General features: G+C 35.9%; 1 protein-coding gene across 1 annotated transcript; it reads right to left on the bottom strand.

Moving 5' to 3' along the window:
• Positions 1–7,905: 7,905 nt before the first annotated feature.
• Positions 7,906–18,607, bottom strand: LOC123552084 (uncharacterized). The gene is made up of 6 exons (XM_053541671.1): positions 18,495–18,607; positions 18,119–18,232; positions 16,861–16,947; positions 15,880–16,290; positions 11,637–11,753; positions 7,906–11,148 (listed from the first exon to the last, which is right to left on the bottom strand). Exons 1-6 carry the CDS (start codon positions 18,541–18,543, stop codon positions 10,952–10,954), a joined length of 975 nt encoding a protein of 324 aa, XP_053397646.1. The 5' UTR covers positions 18,544–18,607; the 3' UTR covers positions 7,906–10,951.
• Positions 18,608–18,809: the final 202 nt, after the last annotated feature.

The raw sequence follows: 18,809 nt of genomic DNA, 5'->3' as shown, positions 1-18,809 counted from the left end.
CATGATAAAATCGTTAGGGGTCATCTACTCTGCATGACCAATCATCCTATGAAGTTTCATCATTCTGGGTCAAGTGGTTCTCAAGTTACTGACCGGAAATGGTTTTCAATGTTCAGGCCCCTGTGACCTTGACCTTTAATGGAGTGACCCGAAAAACCGATAGGGGTCATCTACTTTGCATGTACAATCATCCTATGAAGTTTCAACATTCTGGGTCAAGTGGTTCTCTAGTTATTGATCGGAAATGGTTTTCAATGTTCAGGCCCCTGTGACCTTGACCTTTGATGGAGTGACCCCAAAATCAATATGGGTTATCTACTCTTCATGACCAATCATCCTATGAAGTTTCAACATTCTGGGTCAAGTGGTTCTCTAGTTATTGGTCGGAAATGGTTTTCAATGTTCAGGCCCCTGTGACCTTGACCTTTGACAGAGTGACCCCAAAATCAATATGGGTCATCTACTCTTCATGACCAATCATCCTATTAAGTTTTAACATTCTGGGTCAAGTGGTTCTCTAGTTATTGATCGGAAATGGTTTTCCATGTTCAGGCCCCTGTGACCTTGACCTTTAATGAAGTGACCCCAAAATCAATAGGGGTCATCCACTTTGCATGACCAATCATCCTATGAAGTTTCAACATTCTGGGTCAAGTGGTTCTCTAGTTATTGATCGGAAATGGTTTTCAATGTTAAGGCCCCTGTGACCTTGACCTTTGACAGAGTGACCCCAAAATCAATAGGGGTTATCTACTCTTCATGACCAATCATCCTATGAAGTTTCAACATTCTGGGTCAAGTGGTTCTCTAGTTATTGATCGAAAATGGTTTTCAATGTTCAGGCCCCTGTGACCTTGACCTTTGACGGAGTGACCCCAAAAACAATAGGGGTCGTCTACTCCAGCAGCCCTACAACCCTATGAAGTTTGAAGGTTCTAGGTCAAATGGTTCTCCAGTTATTGCTCGGAAATGAAGTGTGACGTACGGACGGACGGACGGACAGGGCAAAAACAATATGTCTCCTGGGGGAGACATAATAAAATCGTTAGAGGTCATCTACTCTGCATGACCAATCATCCTATGAAGTTTCATCATTCTGGGTCAAGTGGTTCTCAAGTTACTGACCGGAAATGGTTTTCAATGTTCAGGCCCCTGTGACCTTGACCTTTAATGGAGTGACCCCAAAATCGATAGAGGTCATCTACTTTGCATGTACAATCATCCTATGAAGTTTCAACATTCTGGGTCAAGTGGTTCTCTAGTTATTGATCGGAAATGGTTTTCCATGTTCAGGCCCCTGTGTCCTTGACCTTTGATGGAGTGACCTCAAAATCAATAGGGGTCATCTACTCTTCATGACTTATCATTCTATGAAGTTTCAATATTCTGGGTCAAGTGGTTCTCTAGTTATTGATCGGAAATGGTTTTCAATGTTCAGGCCCCTGTGACCTTGACCTTTGACAGAATAACCCCAAAATCAATAGGGGTCATCTACTCTTCATGACCAATCATCCTATGAAGTTTCAACATTCTGGGTCAAGTGGTTCTCTAGTTATTGATCGGAAATGCTTTTCAATGTTCAGGCCCCTGTGACCTTGACCTTTGACGGAGTAAACCCAAAAACAATAGGGGTCATCTACTCCAGCAGCCCTACAACCCTATGAAGTTTGAAGGTTCTAGGTCAAATGGTTCTCCAGTTATTGCTCGGAAATGAAGTGTGACGGACGGACGGAAGGACGGACGGATGGACAGGGCAAAAACAATATGTCTCCTGGATGAGACATAATTAAAATCAATCTTGTCATATCTATATGGGAAAGATTATAAAGACACAAAATCATTTTATACAGCCTATGACAGCAACAGACCTAACATACTGTTTTATGTAATTTATTAAGAAAGTTGAACACTTTACTTAACAAGATATAATATATACATATTTGATTGCTACCAAATTAATGGTTGTCTATGTACCTTGCAAATACAAATAGTATATGTTTATTATCCAAGTTTATAAGTTATCAGCCGTTGCCATAATTACCACAACATTGGCAAATAGCTATACAGAGCATGACTGCCTTTGCAGATGAGATAATAATATGTGTGAAATATAAAGACATTAAACATCAAACCATACTCATCTTCATCGCAAGTGTCTAGCCAAATCCGCTGTTTTCGCACAAATTATTATAATTACAGGTGTGTTTCCAGTGTGTATGCAGTTAGTTATCCTAGTCTTTGTTATCAAACTATCAACATGTCATACGACTGTTTAGAAAACTTCTCTCTAATTATATGCCATGCACAGCCTCATGTTGATAAGCTAGTGAGGGTATAATATGTATTTAAAAAGCTAATGTTCACTTATAAATAGCATTCATTTGCCCACTTAGACTAGTCTTATTTCGACCAAGTTGCACCTAATTACAGCCGCCTTTCATAAGGCCAAACTTCTAAAAGGCAAGCCTGAACGTAAGCGGCGTACACTCAAAGTCACAATGAATAATCAAATATAAAGTGATGGGTAATATCAGGATCGAATTGTTACTCTGCATAGGCCTTTTCCAAGACGTCAGAAATCTGTAGGGAGACAGTAGTAATCTAGCTCGCCTGCTTAGCTCAATAGGGAGAGCGCTAATCTACGGATCGCTGGGTTGTGAGTTCAATCCCCTTGACTATTTGATAAAATAAAAAGACATTGTGTCTGAAATAATTCGTTCTCCACCTCTGACTCATGTGGGGAAGGTGGCAGTTACTTGCAGAGAACAGGTTTGTACTAGTACAAAACCCAGGAATACTGGTTAGGTTAACTGCCCGCCGTTATATAAATGAAACACTGTTGAAAACGGCGTTAAACCCAAAACAAACAACCAATAGTCATCTTGTTTTTCCCTTTGAGTTATCCGCAAAGGAACTTGCACTGAACAGAATTTCAGTGACTTTTATGTCATTAAATCTGAAAACATACGGGATGCTATACACTTACACAAGACAAATCACAAAGATCAGATTGGTTAGACTCAAAATGTTATCGAACGTCATGTTAAAACAAACTGTCTTGTTGATTTGACTCATGCAACAGTAGATACAGACATGACTTTTTAAGCAATTCCTAGAGGAGTTCTAACCATTGATAGCAAAATAAATAAATATATTCCATGGATTTAGGTAATGTATCAAAGATATTCAAGATTGTGCAGATAAGATCTATGTTAAAGAAACCTAGGCTAGAACCAACAGCCACAAAAACAACATGCTTGTATCCCTTCTCCCACTTATTTTAAAGATTTTAGAGACGGTAGCTGATATCCAGTAAAAGCACCATCCAGAAAAGAACAAACTCCTTGAGGAACTGCAGTCTACATACAGAAACAAGAGGGCCATGATGGCCCTATATCGCTCACCTGAGTTTAATTGCTTTCTTGAAAAAAATTCTTTGCTAAAGCTAAACAAAAAACCCCATGGGGTGGGGTCAATTTGACCCCGGAGGTAATGATTTGAACAAATTTTGTAGAAGTCTACTAGGCAATGCTACATGTCAAATATCTAAGATCTAAGCCTTCTGGTTTATTTTTAGAAATTTTTTGAAGATTTTCCTATGTAAAATCAAGTGACCCCTGGGGTGGGGTCAATTTTAACCCCGGGGGTCATGATTTGAACAAATTTTGTAGAGGTCCACTAGGCAATGCTACATATGAAATATCTAAGCTCTAGGCCTTCTGGTTTATTTTGAAGATTTTTCTATGTACAGTCAAGTAATCCCATGGGGCGGGGTCAATTTGACCCCGGGGGTCATGATTTGAATAAATTTTGTAGAAGTCTACTAGGCAATGCTACATGTCAAATATCTAAGACCTAGGCCTTCTGGTTTATTTTTAGAAAATTTTTGAAGATTTTCCTATGTAAAATCAAGTGACCCCTGGGGTGGGGTCAATTTTGACCCGAGGGTCATGATTTGAACAAATTTTGTAGAGGTCCACTAGGCAATGCTACATGTCAAATATCTAAGCTCTAAGCCTTCTGGTTTATTTTTAGAAATTTTTTGAAGATTTTCCTATGTAAAATCAAGTGACCCCTGGGGCGAGGTCAATTTTGACCCCGGGGTCATGATTTGAACAATTTTAGTAGAGGTCCACTAGGCAATGCTACAAGTCAAATATCTAAGCTCTAGGGCTTCTGGTTTTTGAGAAGAAGATTTTTTAAGATTTTCCTATGTAAAATCAAGTGACCCCGGGGCGGGGTCAATTTTGACCCTGGGGTCATGATTTGAACAAATTTGGTAGAGGTCCACTAGGCAATGCTTCACACCAAATATCTAAGCTCTAGTGCTTCTGGTTTTTGAGAAGAAGATTTTTAAAGTTTTTACTTTTGGTTGCCATGGCAACCAGAATTCTGTATGGAATTCAATTCTTTGAACAATTTTTAAAGAAGACCATCCAAGGAACAACCCTGTGAAGTTTCATCAAAATTGGCCTGTTGGTTTAGGAGGAGATGTTGTTTAAAGGAAAGTGTGGACGGACGGACGATGGACGGACGCCGGACGGTGAGTGATCACAATACCTCACCCTGAGCACTTTGTGCTCAGGTGAGCTAAAAATTAGTCAACTGATCATGCGCTAATGAATGACCAGGTTGACCTAACTTTCCAGAACGACATTATTCAGCCTCTTGACCAAACTACATATATGTTGCAAGCTACTAGAACCATGACCATTGACAATCTGTGTTGACTTGAGCACCATTTTGAAGGTTGGATGTCATTTATCTAACCAATCACTCTCAAATGGTGTGCATTGTTGACAAAATACAGTGTACATACGGCTCACACACTAAATCCTGAAAGTTACATATATTTACCGTTCAATGGTGAAAAAAGGAGATGCTATGGAATGATTTGTTGTTACTATACCAACGCCTCTCAGTCGTTCTTTTCTTTTAAGCCTATAAAAGCTACAGTTAGGTATTGCCCTGTATTGTAACATGCTCAAACTCAATGCTGATAAAACAGAAATCAAAGCTTAATTCCAGGTACAGTGTTAACATGTTGAGGAAGACCAGTGACTCTGCAACTATGTATGTGTGGAATCGATGAATTTCAGGCAGTGTTAGAACATGTTCAGCTCTGTATATCCACAATTGCACATTGCAATGCGTTGTTCCATCGTATTCATAGCACCGTATTGCATAAACAACATATACAGAAAAACAATTAATAGCTGAAATTATTCATAAGTGTCTATAACACAGATTAGCTGGTATTGATATTTTTCGAACTTTGTTTCATTATTTAATTAAAGACACCATATCCTCGCTTTCTACCAAGTTTGATGCTTTGCCACAAATAGCACCTTTTTTTCACCGTATGCCTGCACTTTTCAACCAATGACATGAATTAAGTGTTGCAACTGTCAAACCTGTTTCAACGGATGCATTTTAATGAAGAAACTGAATATATACCTACATAGACCCACATACATATTCTTTGAGCATCTAACTTGGCAACGACTACTTAATGTGTTCACCATTGTCAATTTGTGTATGTATTGATATCAATATGCCTTGAGCACCAAAGTGTCTGCGAGATGAAAAGCGGAATTAGTCAAGCATTTCGGCTGATGTTGAACTATCCCATTTTGTTTGGATATATTATGGTACATATATTTCTTAATTCTAACACAACCCGATTTATTTTCCTATTATACGAGGATGACTGAAACTGTGTCTTAATATGAAATAAAACCGCTATTAATATGTCACAGTTATTACGTCATAGCGTTACATTTGTCATGTAGCCGCCAGTTGGGAAAGAAAACCACACAAAACAGGCACATATTTGGGATGTAAAGATAATCACTCACATTGCGTTAGAATCAAAATAATATATCTCACAGAATAACTTGCTCTTGAATAAATTCATTGTCGTTCAGAAGCATATTATCATATCACTTGGGCTATGCCCTAATGAAATAATTTGTTCACATCTGAACTCCAAACAATGATTTTATTCAACGAAATCACATTCTATTGAAAACCGCTAAATTAGATCATGATAATGATATGCACAACTATGCTTCACACTTGGGAAGTTTGGTGAAATTCAGGCAAGTAGTGTAAACACTGTAAAATATGATAAATCAATGGCCATGACTCGGCTAATAATCACTGAACCGGACCATGACAACGACATGGATACCTAATAAGCTTGGCACTGATAACATTTGGTAGAAATCTGCTCAATAGTGTAAGAGAAGTTCACAAAATGTCATAAAATTTGACGAATAAAGTGCTGTGACTCCCTTGCAAATCACTGAACAGGAACATACCAAGAATATGCACTGTAAGACTTGGCACTGATCACTCCTGCAAGCTTTGGTGGAAATCCGCTCTATTATAGAGACACAGCCAAAACATAAACAAGAGCACCGCCTTGCGGGTGCTGACGCTCATCTGATTTTTTTTGTGTAATAGAAATATTGTCCTACCCATGATTTTCTAAGTCTAAAAAGGGCCATCACTCTTGCAAAAAGCAGGATAGAGTTATGTTTCTTGATGTACAGTGTCCACTTATGATGGTGAAAAACTGTTGCAAGTTTTAAAGCAATAGCTTTGATAGTTTATGAGAAAAGTTGACTTAAACATAATATTCAACCATTTTTCTAAGTCCAAAAGGGGCAATAATTATTGCAAAAAGCAGGATGGAGTTATGTTGCTTGCTGTACAGGGTCAGCTTATGATGGTGAACAAGAGTTGCAAGTTTTAAAGCAATAGCTTTGATAGTTTAAGAGAAAAAGTTGACCTAAACATAAAACTTAACCAAGAAATCTGATATTTTCTAAGTCCAAAAGGGGCCATAAATCTTGCAAAAAGCAGGATGGAGTTATGTTTCTTGCTGTATAGGGTCAGCTTATGATGGTGAACAAGTGTTGCAAGTTTTAAAGGAATAGCTTTGATAGTTTTGGATAAAAGCTGACCTAAACATAAAACTTAACCAAGAAAACTGATTTTCTAAGTCCAAAAGGGGCAATAATTCTTGCAAAAAAGCAAGATGGAGTTATGTTTCTTGATGTACAGGGTCTGCTTATGATGGTGAACAAGTATTCCAAGTTTCAAAGCAAAAGCTTTGATAGTTTAGGAGAAAAGTTGACCTAAACATAAAACTTAACGAAGAAATCTGATATTTTCTAAGTACAAAAGGGGCCATAAATCTTGCAAAAAGCAAGATGGAGTTATGTTTCTTGCTATACAGGGTCAGCTTATGATGGTGAACAAGTATTCCAAGTTTCAAAGCAATAGCTTTGATAGTTTAGGAGAAAAGCTGACCTAAACATAAAACTTAACCAGGCAACGCCGACGCAGACGCCGACGCCGACACCGACGCCGACGCCGACAACCGCTCAAGTGATGACAATAACTCATCATTTTTTTTCAAAAAATCAGATGAGCTAAAAATGGATGATTCAAGGGCCACAAGTTTCAAGTTTGCAGTAATTCCCACTTATGGTATAGGAGCAATCGTTCAAGCAAGGTAAAATAAGACAAATCAAGAGCAAAAATTCCTATGAAAGTCTCTGAACCGGAAAATACAGAAAATATGCACAAGTCTTGGCACTGATTATTTCTGTAAAGTTTTATAGAAATCGGCCAAATAATATACAAGGTGGCCAAAACATGAAATTCGATGAATCAATGGCCATAACTCTGCTAAAAATAACGGAATAACAAAATGCATGAAGTTATGCATAACTAGGCTAAGCAAAGATCACTCTTGGAAAGTTTGGTGTAAATCTGTCCAGTAGTGTCAAGGACAAACTTTACAGATACATGGACAGACGCACAGCACTAAATAAGTTTGTCTCCCTAATTACTCTGTGGGAGACATAATTATAGAAATAAGCCATAAATGCATCACAAAAATTCAAATTTTAATACCGTACAATACATAATAAAAGCATTTCTGCAATAATATACAGACATAATCAATGACATACAACAGAAAAAGTAACACATTGTAATTTCTTGGACTGAAATATAAATATTTTTGAATCACTGACAATATTAAAATACATGTGCATTAATGAATATGTTCTAATGGTGGTATAATATATATATGAATGAAAGAATATAATAAAGGTATGGCATTTTAGTTGTCTGCATTCTACATGTATCTTGTAAGTACATGTAATATTACAGAAATACAGCAAAACTTACCATTCGAAGTACTGATCACTTAACAACATGTATTAACACATACTGAATTACATAAAAATTATGTCATGGGCATATTTTGCATATCAATACATAAGATGAGAAATACATAGAAAATAATGCCTGTATACTAGTACATTAAATTTGTAAAATTCTTCGTTAAACATCACCTACAGTAGATAATTCTGATACCCTATGGATACCTACATACAAACTTTAATATACTTTATATACCATTTATAAAACATTCAAATAAAAAGTCTGGCACCAACACCGTCAGTAAACATTGAAAGCAATATACTAAACAATTAAACTATCAGAACATAAATATATATGTCACTTGTCACTGCAAAAATTCTGTTAACATATCTACGCTAATTTAAGATATCATAAATTGTAAACCTGTCAAAGAACCATCCTGACATACACATCCAAATATTTTTACACCAAATAATTCTTTCGTTTTAAGTTCACACAAATAAAAGAAGAAATTGAAATATTTTATTTCAACCCAGTGAGAAAAAAAGCCAGGCATTATAATTCTTGATATTATATAACCCTTGAATTAGTTCACTTGATTACCCGAGAGTGCTGCATGAGCAGGTACACAAAAAATGATGACTAGGAAATTCGATACCAATCACAGTTGTCTTGAAGAGAAAATATAATGGAAGCTGGGCACAATAACAGGCTTCTAGAGGTATCAGACCATAATTTGTGTGTATGATGAAAATATGAGGAACAGACAGAAAATGTTGATAAATTCCTTTCAGCCAGGTCTACAATATTATATCTTTATCTTAACACAAGTTTGTAAGTGTATATTGAAAGACAAAATAAAACAAACAAACAAAAACACATACAAATAAAACTATTCAAACATCCTCCTGTTTTAAACAACATTTTCAAAAGTAAACTATCTACATAGATGCAAGTACCTTATGGCTGTATATACAATGATTTTAGCAACTGGTGATTTTTCTACATTTTTTTATATCTTTTTTTTTCAAATACAACACACCAATTTTATACATGGTACTCTACACAATATACCATTTAATACACAGACAAAATGCTAATAATAATATGACTTAATGATAATCAAGAAAGTGACCAAAGTTTATCTTCCTCTAAAATAGTTTAGTTTGAGATACTAACTTTAAATGTAGTAAATCCTCATTAAATGAATTAAACTTGAATAAATACATAAACTGTGTTTGTACAGCTACACTCACAATTAAAGGTCATATATAACCGTGACTGTTTAAAAATCTTTCAGTTTTTCAGTAGTAGTACACTTTTACACTGTGCTTAGATATACATGTTTGTACAGTATTTCAAACCTAACACACAGTACTGTGTATTCACAAAAAAACATGCTAATTTTAAGATGAAGTAACTATTCAGATTTTCAAATATAAATCTGGATCTAATACATCTTTTCATGTTGGTATTTATGTAAAAAATGTAAGTTAGTGCATTTGTTACTTCATCTTCTATAAAAAAATAACTAAAAGTACATATCTCTGTAAGTTTCTTGAAAGTTAAGCTTTATAAATAAGAGACGTTACAGTATTTAAAATATGACCTCTAAAGGTAGCAAAACCACACCTCTTAAGCCATTTACATCTATGGCTTATAAGCTTCCTTGAAAACAATACTTATTTCTTTAATGTCTGCACTACTGTTGATGTTAATAAAGTACTTTCATCAGGCAAAAATAGAACAATAAGACTGTAAAACAGTCTCCTTTCAAATCAATTCATCAAATGAATCAATTTCAACAGACTTCATTGTCTTTTAACGAAATTCCAGACATGATCGCTTCTGTCTAAGTTACACTTTCTGGTGTTCAGGCCTGATAAAATCAACTCGAGCTGAATACAACACTTAGATTAATGTACTGTATTAATAATGAAATCATAGCTGTACTTTTTTGTTGGAATTCCATTCAAAAACTTTCCTCTCAAATATTTTAGATAGATCTGTTGTGAAGTTGCATCCATATTTAGATTCTACTATTATAAAAAACATTACAACTATTCAACTACCATTTATTTGTAACTAGACCTTATGAATTCTTCTAACATAAACATATTTCTAACATATCAATATTGAGTTTAAGAGATACTAACACTTGTTTGCTATAATTTTGCATTGTTATCAATAGAGTTTCCTACCTTGTTAATACAAGACTTCAGCAGACATGGTAGACATGAAGTCACTTCTGAGATTTCAACAAATTAACTGTAACCCCTCCCCCAAGTACAGTTGTTCTCTCCTCCACTGACCAAACTTCTACATTGGTCATACATATAAAGGTTAGAAGGCATATGATGACTTTTCTGAAGTGTTTTAAATATCCAAGTGGTTATTTATTTCTGAGTAAGACTATTATTTTAAGTCAGCTTAAAGGCACTGACCTCCAGACCATAAAACAATAAGAGAAAAATTCTAGATATCAGGGTATATTGCTTTATTTCTTAAGAAGGCTTTGAAACTTAGTTACTGACAGATTATATGTTATGGAGGCACATGAAAAATAGTTGTTTAACACTGACATATCCTTTTTGTTCATATGCCTTCTGACCCTTTGACCTTGGCCAGCAGAAGCTTGGGGAGCTGAGTTTTCTGCATGCTGAATTCTGTTAAGCAATCTGAACTTTGATGTGATATTAACCGTTGCTTAGGTCATATTATTTGATATTAGTGAGATATTAGGATGGAAGTAAGTCCCAGTCTCTCTTCAAGACATGAATGTTTTCACTGTTCCTTTAATCCTCTTTCTGCATATAGGACATCTCTGTAATCGTGCAGCACAGGTATCACAGCATACTAAATGTCCACATGGCAATAAGGTTGTGTTTACTGCTCGCTCCATACAAATCTTGCAAGTCTGCATTTCTCTTAACTTTTCATTTTCTGCCTTCAAAGATTTTGCATCTAGAAAAGTTAAAAAGAATTCACATTAGGCATAGTAATAGCTGATGAAACTCAGTTATTTCTAATCAAAATTTAGTTATGCTTCAGCCAATATCATTGATTATCATAAATAGTAATAAATCTACATTGAATTTTTTTGTTTGATTAAGAGTCACACCAACACCATTTTGGTCATATGGCGACTTTTCCAGCTTTTGATGGTGGAGGAAGACTGCTCTCCGGGAATTATTTCAAGCATGGGCAACCACTGGGTAGAACCACCAACCTTTCATAAGCCAGCTGGATGGCTTCCTCATGTGAAGAATTCTAAACCTCTAGCAAGATTTCATACCAATACTGATGAGATATTAGGATGGAAGTAAAAAAAGCCATGATTCTGACAATATGCAAGTGACAGCTATGGTTCTTTGCATACTTACTCATCTAATTATGATAAAAATTGAGCAAAGTTTCATAGTTGTTTTAGTAGAAAATGATACCCTGCTTACCTATATCTCCTCCTGTGGCACCAGCTGTTTCTGATTTTGCTGCAGCTTTATTTTTAGCTTTTTTCTTTGCATTTTTCTTCTTTGTAGTTTTGTTTGTAGGCACGCTACTGCTTGCATCTGAAACAGAACATGTGTGTTGCAAGAAAAACTACTTGTCACAAGTACTATATCCAGAGATGAGATCAACCTTCACCCTGTTAAATTTCTAAAATGGACTGGTCCATCTTTCAGTTTCGGCAGTACCATTTATTATTTCACTGAAAATTTACTGACTGAATAGCAAACAGGCTGTGCGGGCTCAGATCTTGGTTTGCACTGGTTGCAAATGCAGAATCACTTGCTGCCACCGGGTTAAAGGTTAACTTAAGTTACATACTTTTTACTTATGAAGAGGTACATGTATTGTTTCAGGAAAAAGAGACATGGTCATATTTGTATGACTTTTCTCTGTCATTATATCAAGTATACCTCGCTTTAAAACATTGAAATTTCAAAAATGTGAAACATATTGTCAAGTTTTCTCTACCAAATATTAATTACTGATCTATTTGTACACAAAAAAAGACAAGAGGACCGTGACGGCCATAGATTACTCGCCTAACATTTTCAGCTCCACTGAATAACTAAAGGAACATTCCTGTTGAATTATTTTAAAACTGGACCAGATGTTTCAGCTGAGAATATTGACACAGTTTTCCATTAAGTGAGGAAAAACTAGTCCAACCTCCTGGAGGCCATGGTTTTTTTTTGGACAAATTGAACTATTTAAAGAAATTTGGTAGAGGATCACCCAAGGAACATTACTGTGAAACTGTTTCAAAATTAGGCCAGCAGTTTCCGAGAAGAGGAATTTTTAAAGTATTTCCTTTTAAGGTTTAGCAGTATATCACAAAACAACAGATTTTTTTAACGAATAAACAGCATCTTGACACACAACTTATCTGTCCAATACATATTTTATTGTTCTGTCCCACAGATTTGGATACTTAAAATATTCTTAATGAGTTGTCCCCCTTTAAGTAAGAATGCCATTTGTAAAGAAATAAATGTAAACAATTGTCAAAAACGATGTTTTACCTAGTTATGTAAATTTTAAACACTCGCACGATGTTGCAAATGCATCAAAACGAAGACGTGTAACAGCTTTTAAACAAGAGGACCATGATGGTCCTGAATCGCTCACCTCTTCCCACATGACCCAGTTTTGAGTTTGACGTCGTTTTTTCTATTATTTGACATAGTGACCTAGTTTTTGAGCTCATGTGACCCAGTTTTGAACTTGACCTAGATATCATCAAGATAAAAATTCTGACCAATTTTCATGAAGATCCATTGAAAAATATGGTCTCTAGGTTTTTCTATTATTTCACCTATTGACCTAGTTTTCGAAGGTACGTGACCCTGTTTTGAACTTAACCTAGATATCATCAAGGTGAACATTCTCACTAATTTTCATGAAGATCTCATGAAAAATATGGCCTCTAGAGAGGTCACAAGGTTTTTCTATTTTATATCTACTGGCCTAGTTTTTGACCGCACATGACCCAGTTTCGAAACTGACCTAGATATCATCAAGGTGAACATTCAGATCAATTTTCATGAAGATCCATTGAAAAATATGGCCTCTAGAGAGGTCAAAAGATTTTAATAATTTTAGACCTACTGACCTAGTTTTTGACTGCAGTTGATTCAGTTTCAAACTTGACTTGCTAGATATCATCAAGATGAACATTCACACCAACTTTCATACAGATCCCATGAAAAGTATGGCCTCTAGAGAGGTCACAAGGTTTTTTATTATTTGACCTACTGACCTAGTTTTTTATGGCACGTGACCCAGTTTCAAACTTGAACTAGATAACATCAAGGTGAACATTCTGACCAATTTTTATGGAGATCCATTCATAAGTATGTCCTTTAGAGAGGTCACAAGGTTTTTCTATTTTTAGACCTACTGACCTAGTTTTTGGCCGCACATGACCCTGTTTCGAACTTGACCTAGATATTATCAAGATGAACATTCAGACCATTTTTCATACAGATCCAATGAAAAATGTGACCTCTAGAGTGGTCACAAGCAAAAAGTTTACGGACGCACGCACGGACGGACGGACGATGGACGACGGACACTGCGCCTTTAGAGAGGTCACAAGGTTTTTCTATTATCTAACCTACTGACCTAGTTTTTGACAGCACGTGACCCACTTTCGAACTTGATCTAGATATTATCAAAATGAACATTTAGATTAACTTTCATACAGATCCCATGAAAAATATGGCCTCTAGAGTGGTCACAAGGTTTTTCTATTATTTGACCTACTGACCTAGTTTTTGATGGCACGTGACCCACTTTCAAACTTGACCTAGATATCATCAAGGTGAACGTTCTGACCAATTTTCATGAAGATGTCATGAAATATATGGCCTCTATAGAGGTCACAAGGTTTTTCTATTTTTAGACCTATTGACCTAGTTTTTGACAGCATGGACCCAGTTTCGAACTTGACCTAGATATCATCAAGATGAACATTCAGACCAACTTTCATACAGATCCCATGAAAAATATGGCCTTTAGAGAGGTCACAAGGTTTTTCTATTATTTGACCTACTGACCTAGTTTTTGATGGCACGTGACCGAGTTTTGTACTTGACCTAGATATCATCAAGGTGAACGTTCTGATCAATTTTCATGAAGATCTTTTGAAATATATGGCCTCTAGAGAGGTCACAAGGTTTTTCTATTTTTAGACCTACTGACCTAGTTTTTGACCCCACGTGACCCAGTTTCGAACTTGACCTAGATATCATCAAGATGAACATTCTGACCAACTTTCATGAAGATCCCATGAAAAATGTGACCTCTAGAGTGGTCACAAGGTTTTTCTATTTTTAGACCTACTGACCTAGTTTTTGACCGCACGTGACCCAGTTACAAACTTGACCTAGATATTATCAAGATGAACATTCTGACCAACTTTCATGAAGATCCCATGAAAAATGTGACCTCTAGAGTGGTCACAAGGTTTTTCTATTTTTAGACCTACTGACCTAGTTTTTGACCGCACGTGACCCAGTTTCGAACTTGACCTAGATATCATCAAGATGAACATTCTGACCAATTTTCATAAAGATCCCATGAAAAATGTGACCTCTAGAGTGGTCACAAGCAAAAAGTTTACGGACACACGCACGGACGGACGGACGATGGACGACAGACACTGCGCGATCACATAAGCTCACCTTGTCACTTTGTGACAGGTGAGCTAAAAAATGGTGAGTTTTTAAAGGCGCTGAACTGTCCAGAACAGTGGCCCCTTCATGCAGTCCCTTTCCGTAATTCAATACATATATCAGTAAATTGACAATGGTTTTGTAGAATAATATAAATGTTTTATATGCTGTTAAATTTTCAAGTAAAACAATGCATTCTTTCTATGATTTCATAACGTTCGAATTTTTTTCTCCGAAACATGGACCTATACCTTAATTGCCACTGCAACCAGAATTCTGCATGGATGACCTAGATTTGAAGGAATCTGAAAGGAGATTCCTGTGAAGTTTGGTTAAAATTGGGTAGAAAATGTTCTTTCAAGAAACTGTAGATGACAGACTTATGAACAGACATAATAAACAAAGTTTTTGTGTAATATTTAGAACCAGACATATCACTGAAGGTGATTAATACCTCAAGATGCCGCTTTTATTCAGGGAAGGGGGTTGGATCTGGCTGGACGTAGTGATCTGGGTCATCAACTCTGCATGTCATGTTGAAGAGACAAATAATTAATGCTATTTTGAAGTTGCTTAAATAAAGCGGACATGGAATAAAGCTATTTGACCTTTGACCTCAAGTGCAAAACCTTGACCTTGAACTCTGCAAATCAGCTATATTAGGAAAAGAAATAATGTTAGTTTTATGATGAAAATCTGTCAAGCAGTTCAGAAGATATTATGCAGTTAGAAATAAGACTATTTGACTTTTGGCCTCAAAGTGTGACCTTGACCTTGGATATAGATACAGACTTTGGTCATGCATCATCGGTTTAGAAAATATAGTGGACAAAAACAGACTACTTGACTTTTGACCTCCTAGTATGACCTTAACCTTAAACATAGATATGTGTGTATCTTGTTGTATTATGACACTGATCATGTCTGTAGGTATAATAATTACAAATTATCAAAAATAGAGTTATCATGCACAGCACTTTGAAATTTGAAGCTGACAAGAAAAGTGACAAACCTTCTTTGGCTGCTGATTTCGACTCGTCACTGTCCCCGCCAGATGCTCCAGATTGCTTCTCTACGCTGGCTCCACTGGCTGAATTAGAACTGGAACTATTCCCTGAACCAGTCTGCTGTTTCCCAGTTCCAGAGCTTTCTGCTCCTGCTGGAGTACCAGTGTGCTGGACTTCAGCCGTGGCAGTAGTTGATGTTGAACTCACAGTAGATGTGGTGGTCCCAGCATTGACTATAGATGTTGCGGTAGAAATGCTTGAAGTCGTGTTAACAACTGAAGTATCTATGCTGGTTCCAGTGTATACAATTGAAGATGAGATACTGGTTCCCGTGTACACAATAGATGACGGAGCGCTGGTGTCGACAATAGAAGTTGCTGTAGAATAGGACATAGGTGGAGGTCTAATGCCTAATTCTGAAAGATAAAGATTTATAATTTAAAACAAATATGCATGTTATGATTTTTTTTCTTTAATGATGAATTTGAATGAACTATTATTTTTCAAAACTTCTAGACATGACAAAAGTCAAGAAGTTCGAATACTTCAGTGTGTTTTTTTTTTTATTGCTTTATGGAAAATTGTAATGAATTTCAAAAACAATTAATAAACAAATCTGCCAGTTTTATCATAAAGCATACTACCTTTTCATTCAAATGCACTAAGTCTTGTTTTTTTGTGTGTTTTGTTGGACTTTAATTCAAAACAACACAGGTCGGTGTCCCTCCAAGGATCATTTCAGACATCTTACAGAAGGTTTTACTCTCATGCAAAGAGTTTGGTCCAGATGAGTTTCAAACCACCACCATAAAACACATCAAAAGGGTGGGACAGAATTTGTATGGGCAGCCAATGAACACAATGCTTATGTTGCTAAACAATTCTAAATGTTTACAAAATTTCAATACATCATGTTCTTACAACAGCCACCAGGACCAAACATTTCACACTGTGTCATAGTTAAATCTTGCATTACAGTAACTTACCAGTGTTACTTGAATTACCAGTTAATCTTCTTTCTTCAGCGTCCAGTAACCAGGTCAAAACTTGTTGGGTAGTGACCATTGCTGACCCTGTAGTAGGAAACAACACACACAGGTATTAAACATCCTTGCATCTTTAAAACAAGAACACCGCCTTGCGGGTGCTTGCGCTCATCTGATTTTTTTTGTATAATAGAAAAATTGTCCTACCCATGATTTTCTAAGTCCAAAAAGGGCCATAACTCTTGCAAAAAGCAGGATGGAGATATGTTTCTTGATGTACAGAGTCAGCTTATGATGGTGAACAACTGTTGCAAGTTTCAAAGCAATAGCTTGAATAGTTTAAGAGAAAAGCTGACCTAAACATAAAACTTAACCAATAAATCTGATATTTTCTAAGTCCAAAAGGGGCCATAATTCTTGCAAAAAGCAGGACAGAGTTATGTTTCTTGCTGTACATGGTCAGCTTATGATGCTGAACAAGTGTTGCAAGTTTTAAAGAAATAGCTTTGATAGTTTATGAGAAAAGCTGACCTAAACATAAAACTTAACCAAGAAATCTGATTATCTAAGTCCAAAAGGGGCAATAATTCTTGTAAAAAGCAGGAAGGAGTTACCTTTCTTGATGTACAGAGTCAGCTTATGATGGTGAACAAGTGTTGCAAGTTTCAAAGCAATAGCTTTGATAGTTTAGGAGAAAAGTTGACCTAAACATAAAACTTAACCAAGAAATCTGATATTTTCTAAGTCCAAAAGGGGCCATAATTCTTGTAAAAAGCAGGACAGAGTTATGTTTCTTGCTGTACAGGGTCAGCTATTGATGGTGAACAAGTGTTCTGATGTTTCAAAGCAATACCTTTGATAGTTTAGGAGGAAAGCTGACCTAAACATAAAACTTAACAAGCCAACGCCGACACCGATCAAGTGATGACAATAACTCATCATTTTTTTAAAAAAAATCAGATAAGCTACAAATTCTATCACATAATCTTATTATTTTCAGTCAGCTGTTTAATCACCCCTTCAAAAGAACATTGATCAAAATAACAATTACTAACACGAGTATCAAATACTAGCACATCTGCCTTCTTATTCACCTTTTTTCATCATGTTTACATTAACAGTTAGTCGAAACTTGTAGACCATACATTAAAATCGTTAATATTTAATCGGTGTTTTTGACGTGTTGTCCCTCTTCCTGGTCTTTATTATTATTATATAATAGTTAATATGTTAAAAATGTACAATATATAACACAAACCTGTTTGTTGTCTAACGGCTAAGATTGCCTCCCTTGTACGTTCCGCAGAGTAGCCCATCTCACGCATAACGGCGGCAGCTTCTGTTGTCATTGGATCAGGAGGATTACGATTCTCTAAAATATCCATAAAAATAATCTCTGACTAAAACTTCAACTTCTTGACATTTATTAAAATCATTAATCACTGAAACTTTGATCTTATGAGCTTAAAAAATTCTCTTGAACAGCTATAACTGGTAACCAAGTTTAAATTAAAGTTCCAAAATATTTCACTACATCACACCTGTGGAAAAAAAAAAAACATTTAAAAAATATTGAAAACCGAATCATCAAGTGGAATATGCATGAAGTGGGTAGAAGAAATAATATTACATACCATCCCGTCTTTGTGCAATCTCTATTTGCTGTCTCTGCTGTTCAGCCATCTACAAAACAAGTGAAATTTAAAACACAGTACAACAATTTTTTGTTTCCAGGCTTTTTTGGGGGGGAAGACAACCAATACCCTCTGCTTTGAGAATTTTTGCAGTATTTGGTCAAAACTTTGAAAAAATTCAGTTAACCACCTATAAATAAATACATTTGTAGCAACAACATAATATTAGGCAAAAAACCATCAATTTCTTTATAATGATTTGTATTTTTTGATGCTCTTTCTTTAAATATTAATTTTACTGTGCTTTAAGCACTG

This window comes from Mercenaria mercenaria, chromosome 4 (genome assembly GCF_021730395.1).
Source record: "Mercenaria mercenaria strain notata chromosome 4, MADL_Memer_1, whole genome shotgun sequence".
NCBI classification, from domain to species: Eukaryota; Metazoa; Mollusca; class Bivalvia; order Venerida; family Veneridae; genus Mercenaria; species Mercenaria mercenaria.
Note: the sequence above shows the minus strand (reverse complement) of the source record. Positions and strands in the feature narration are given on the sequence as shown.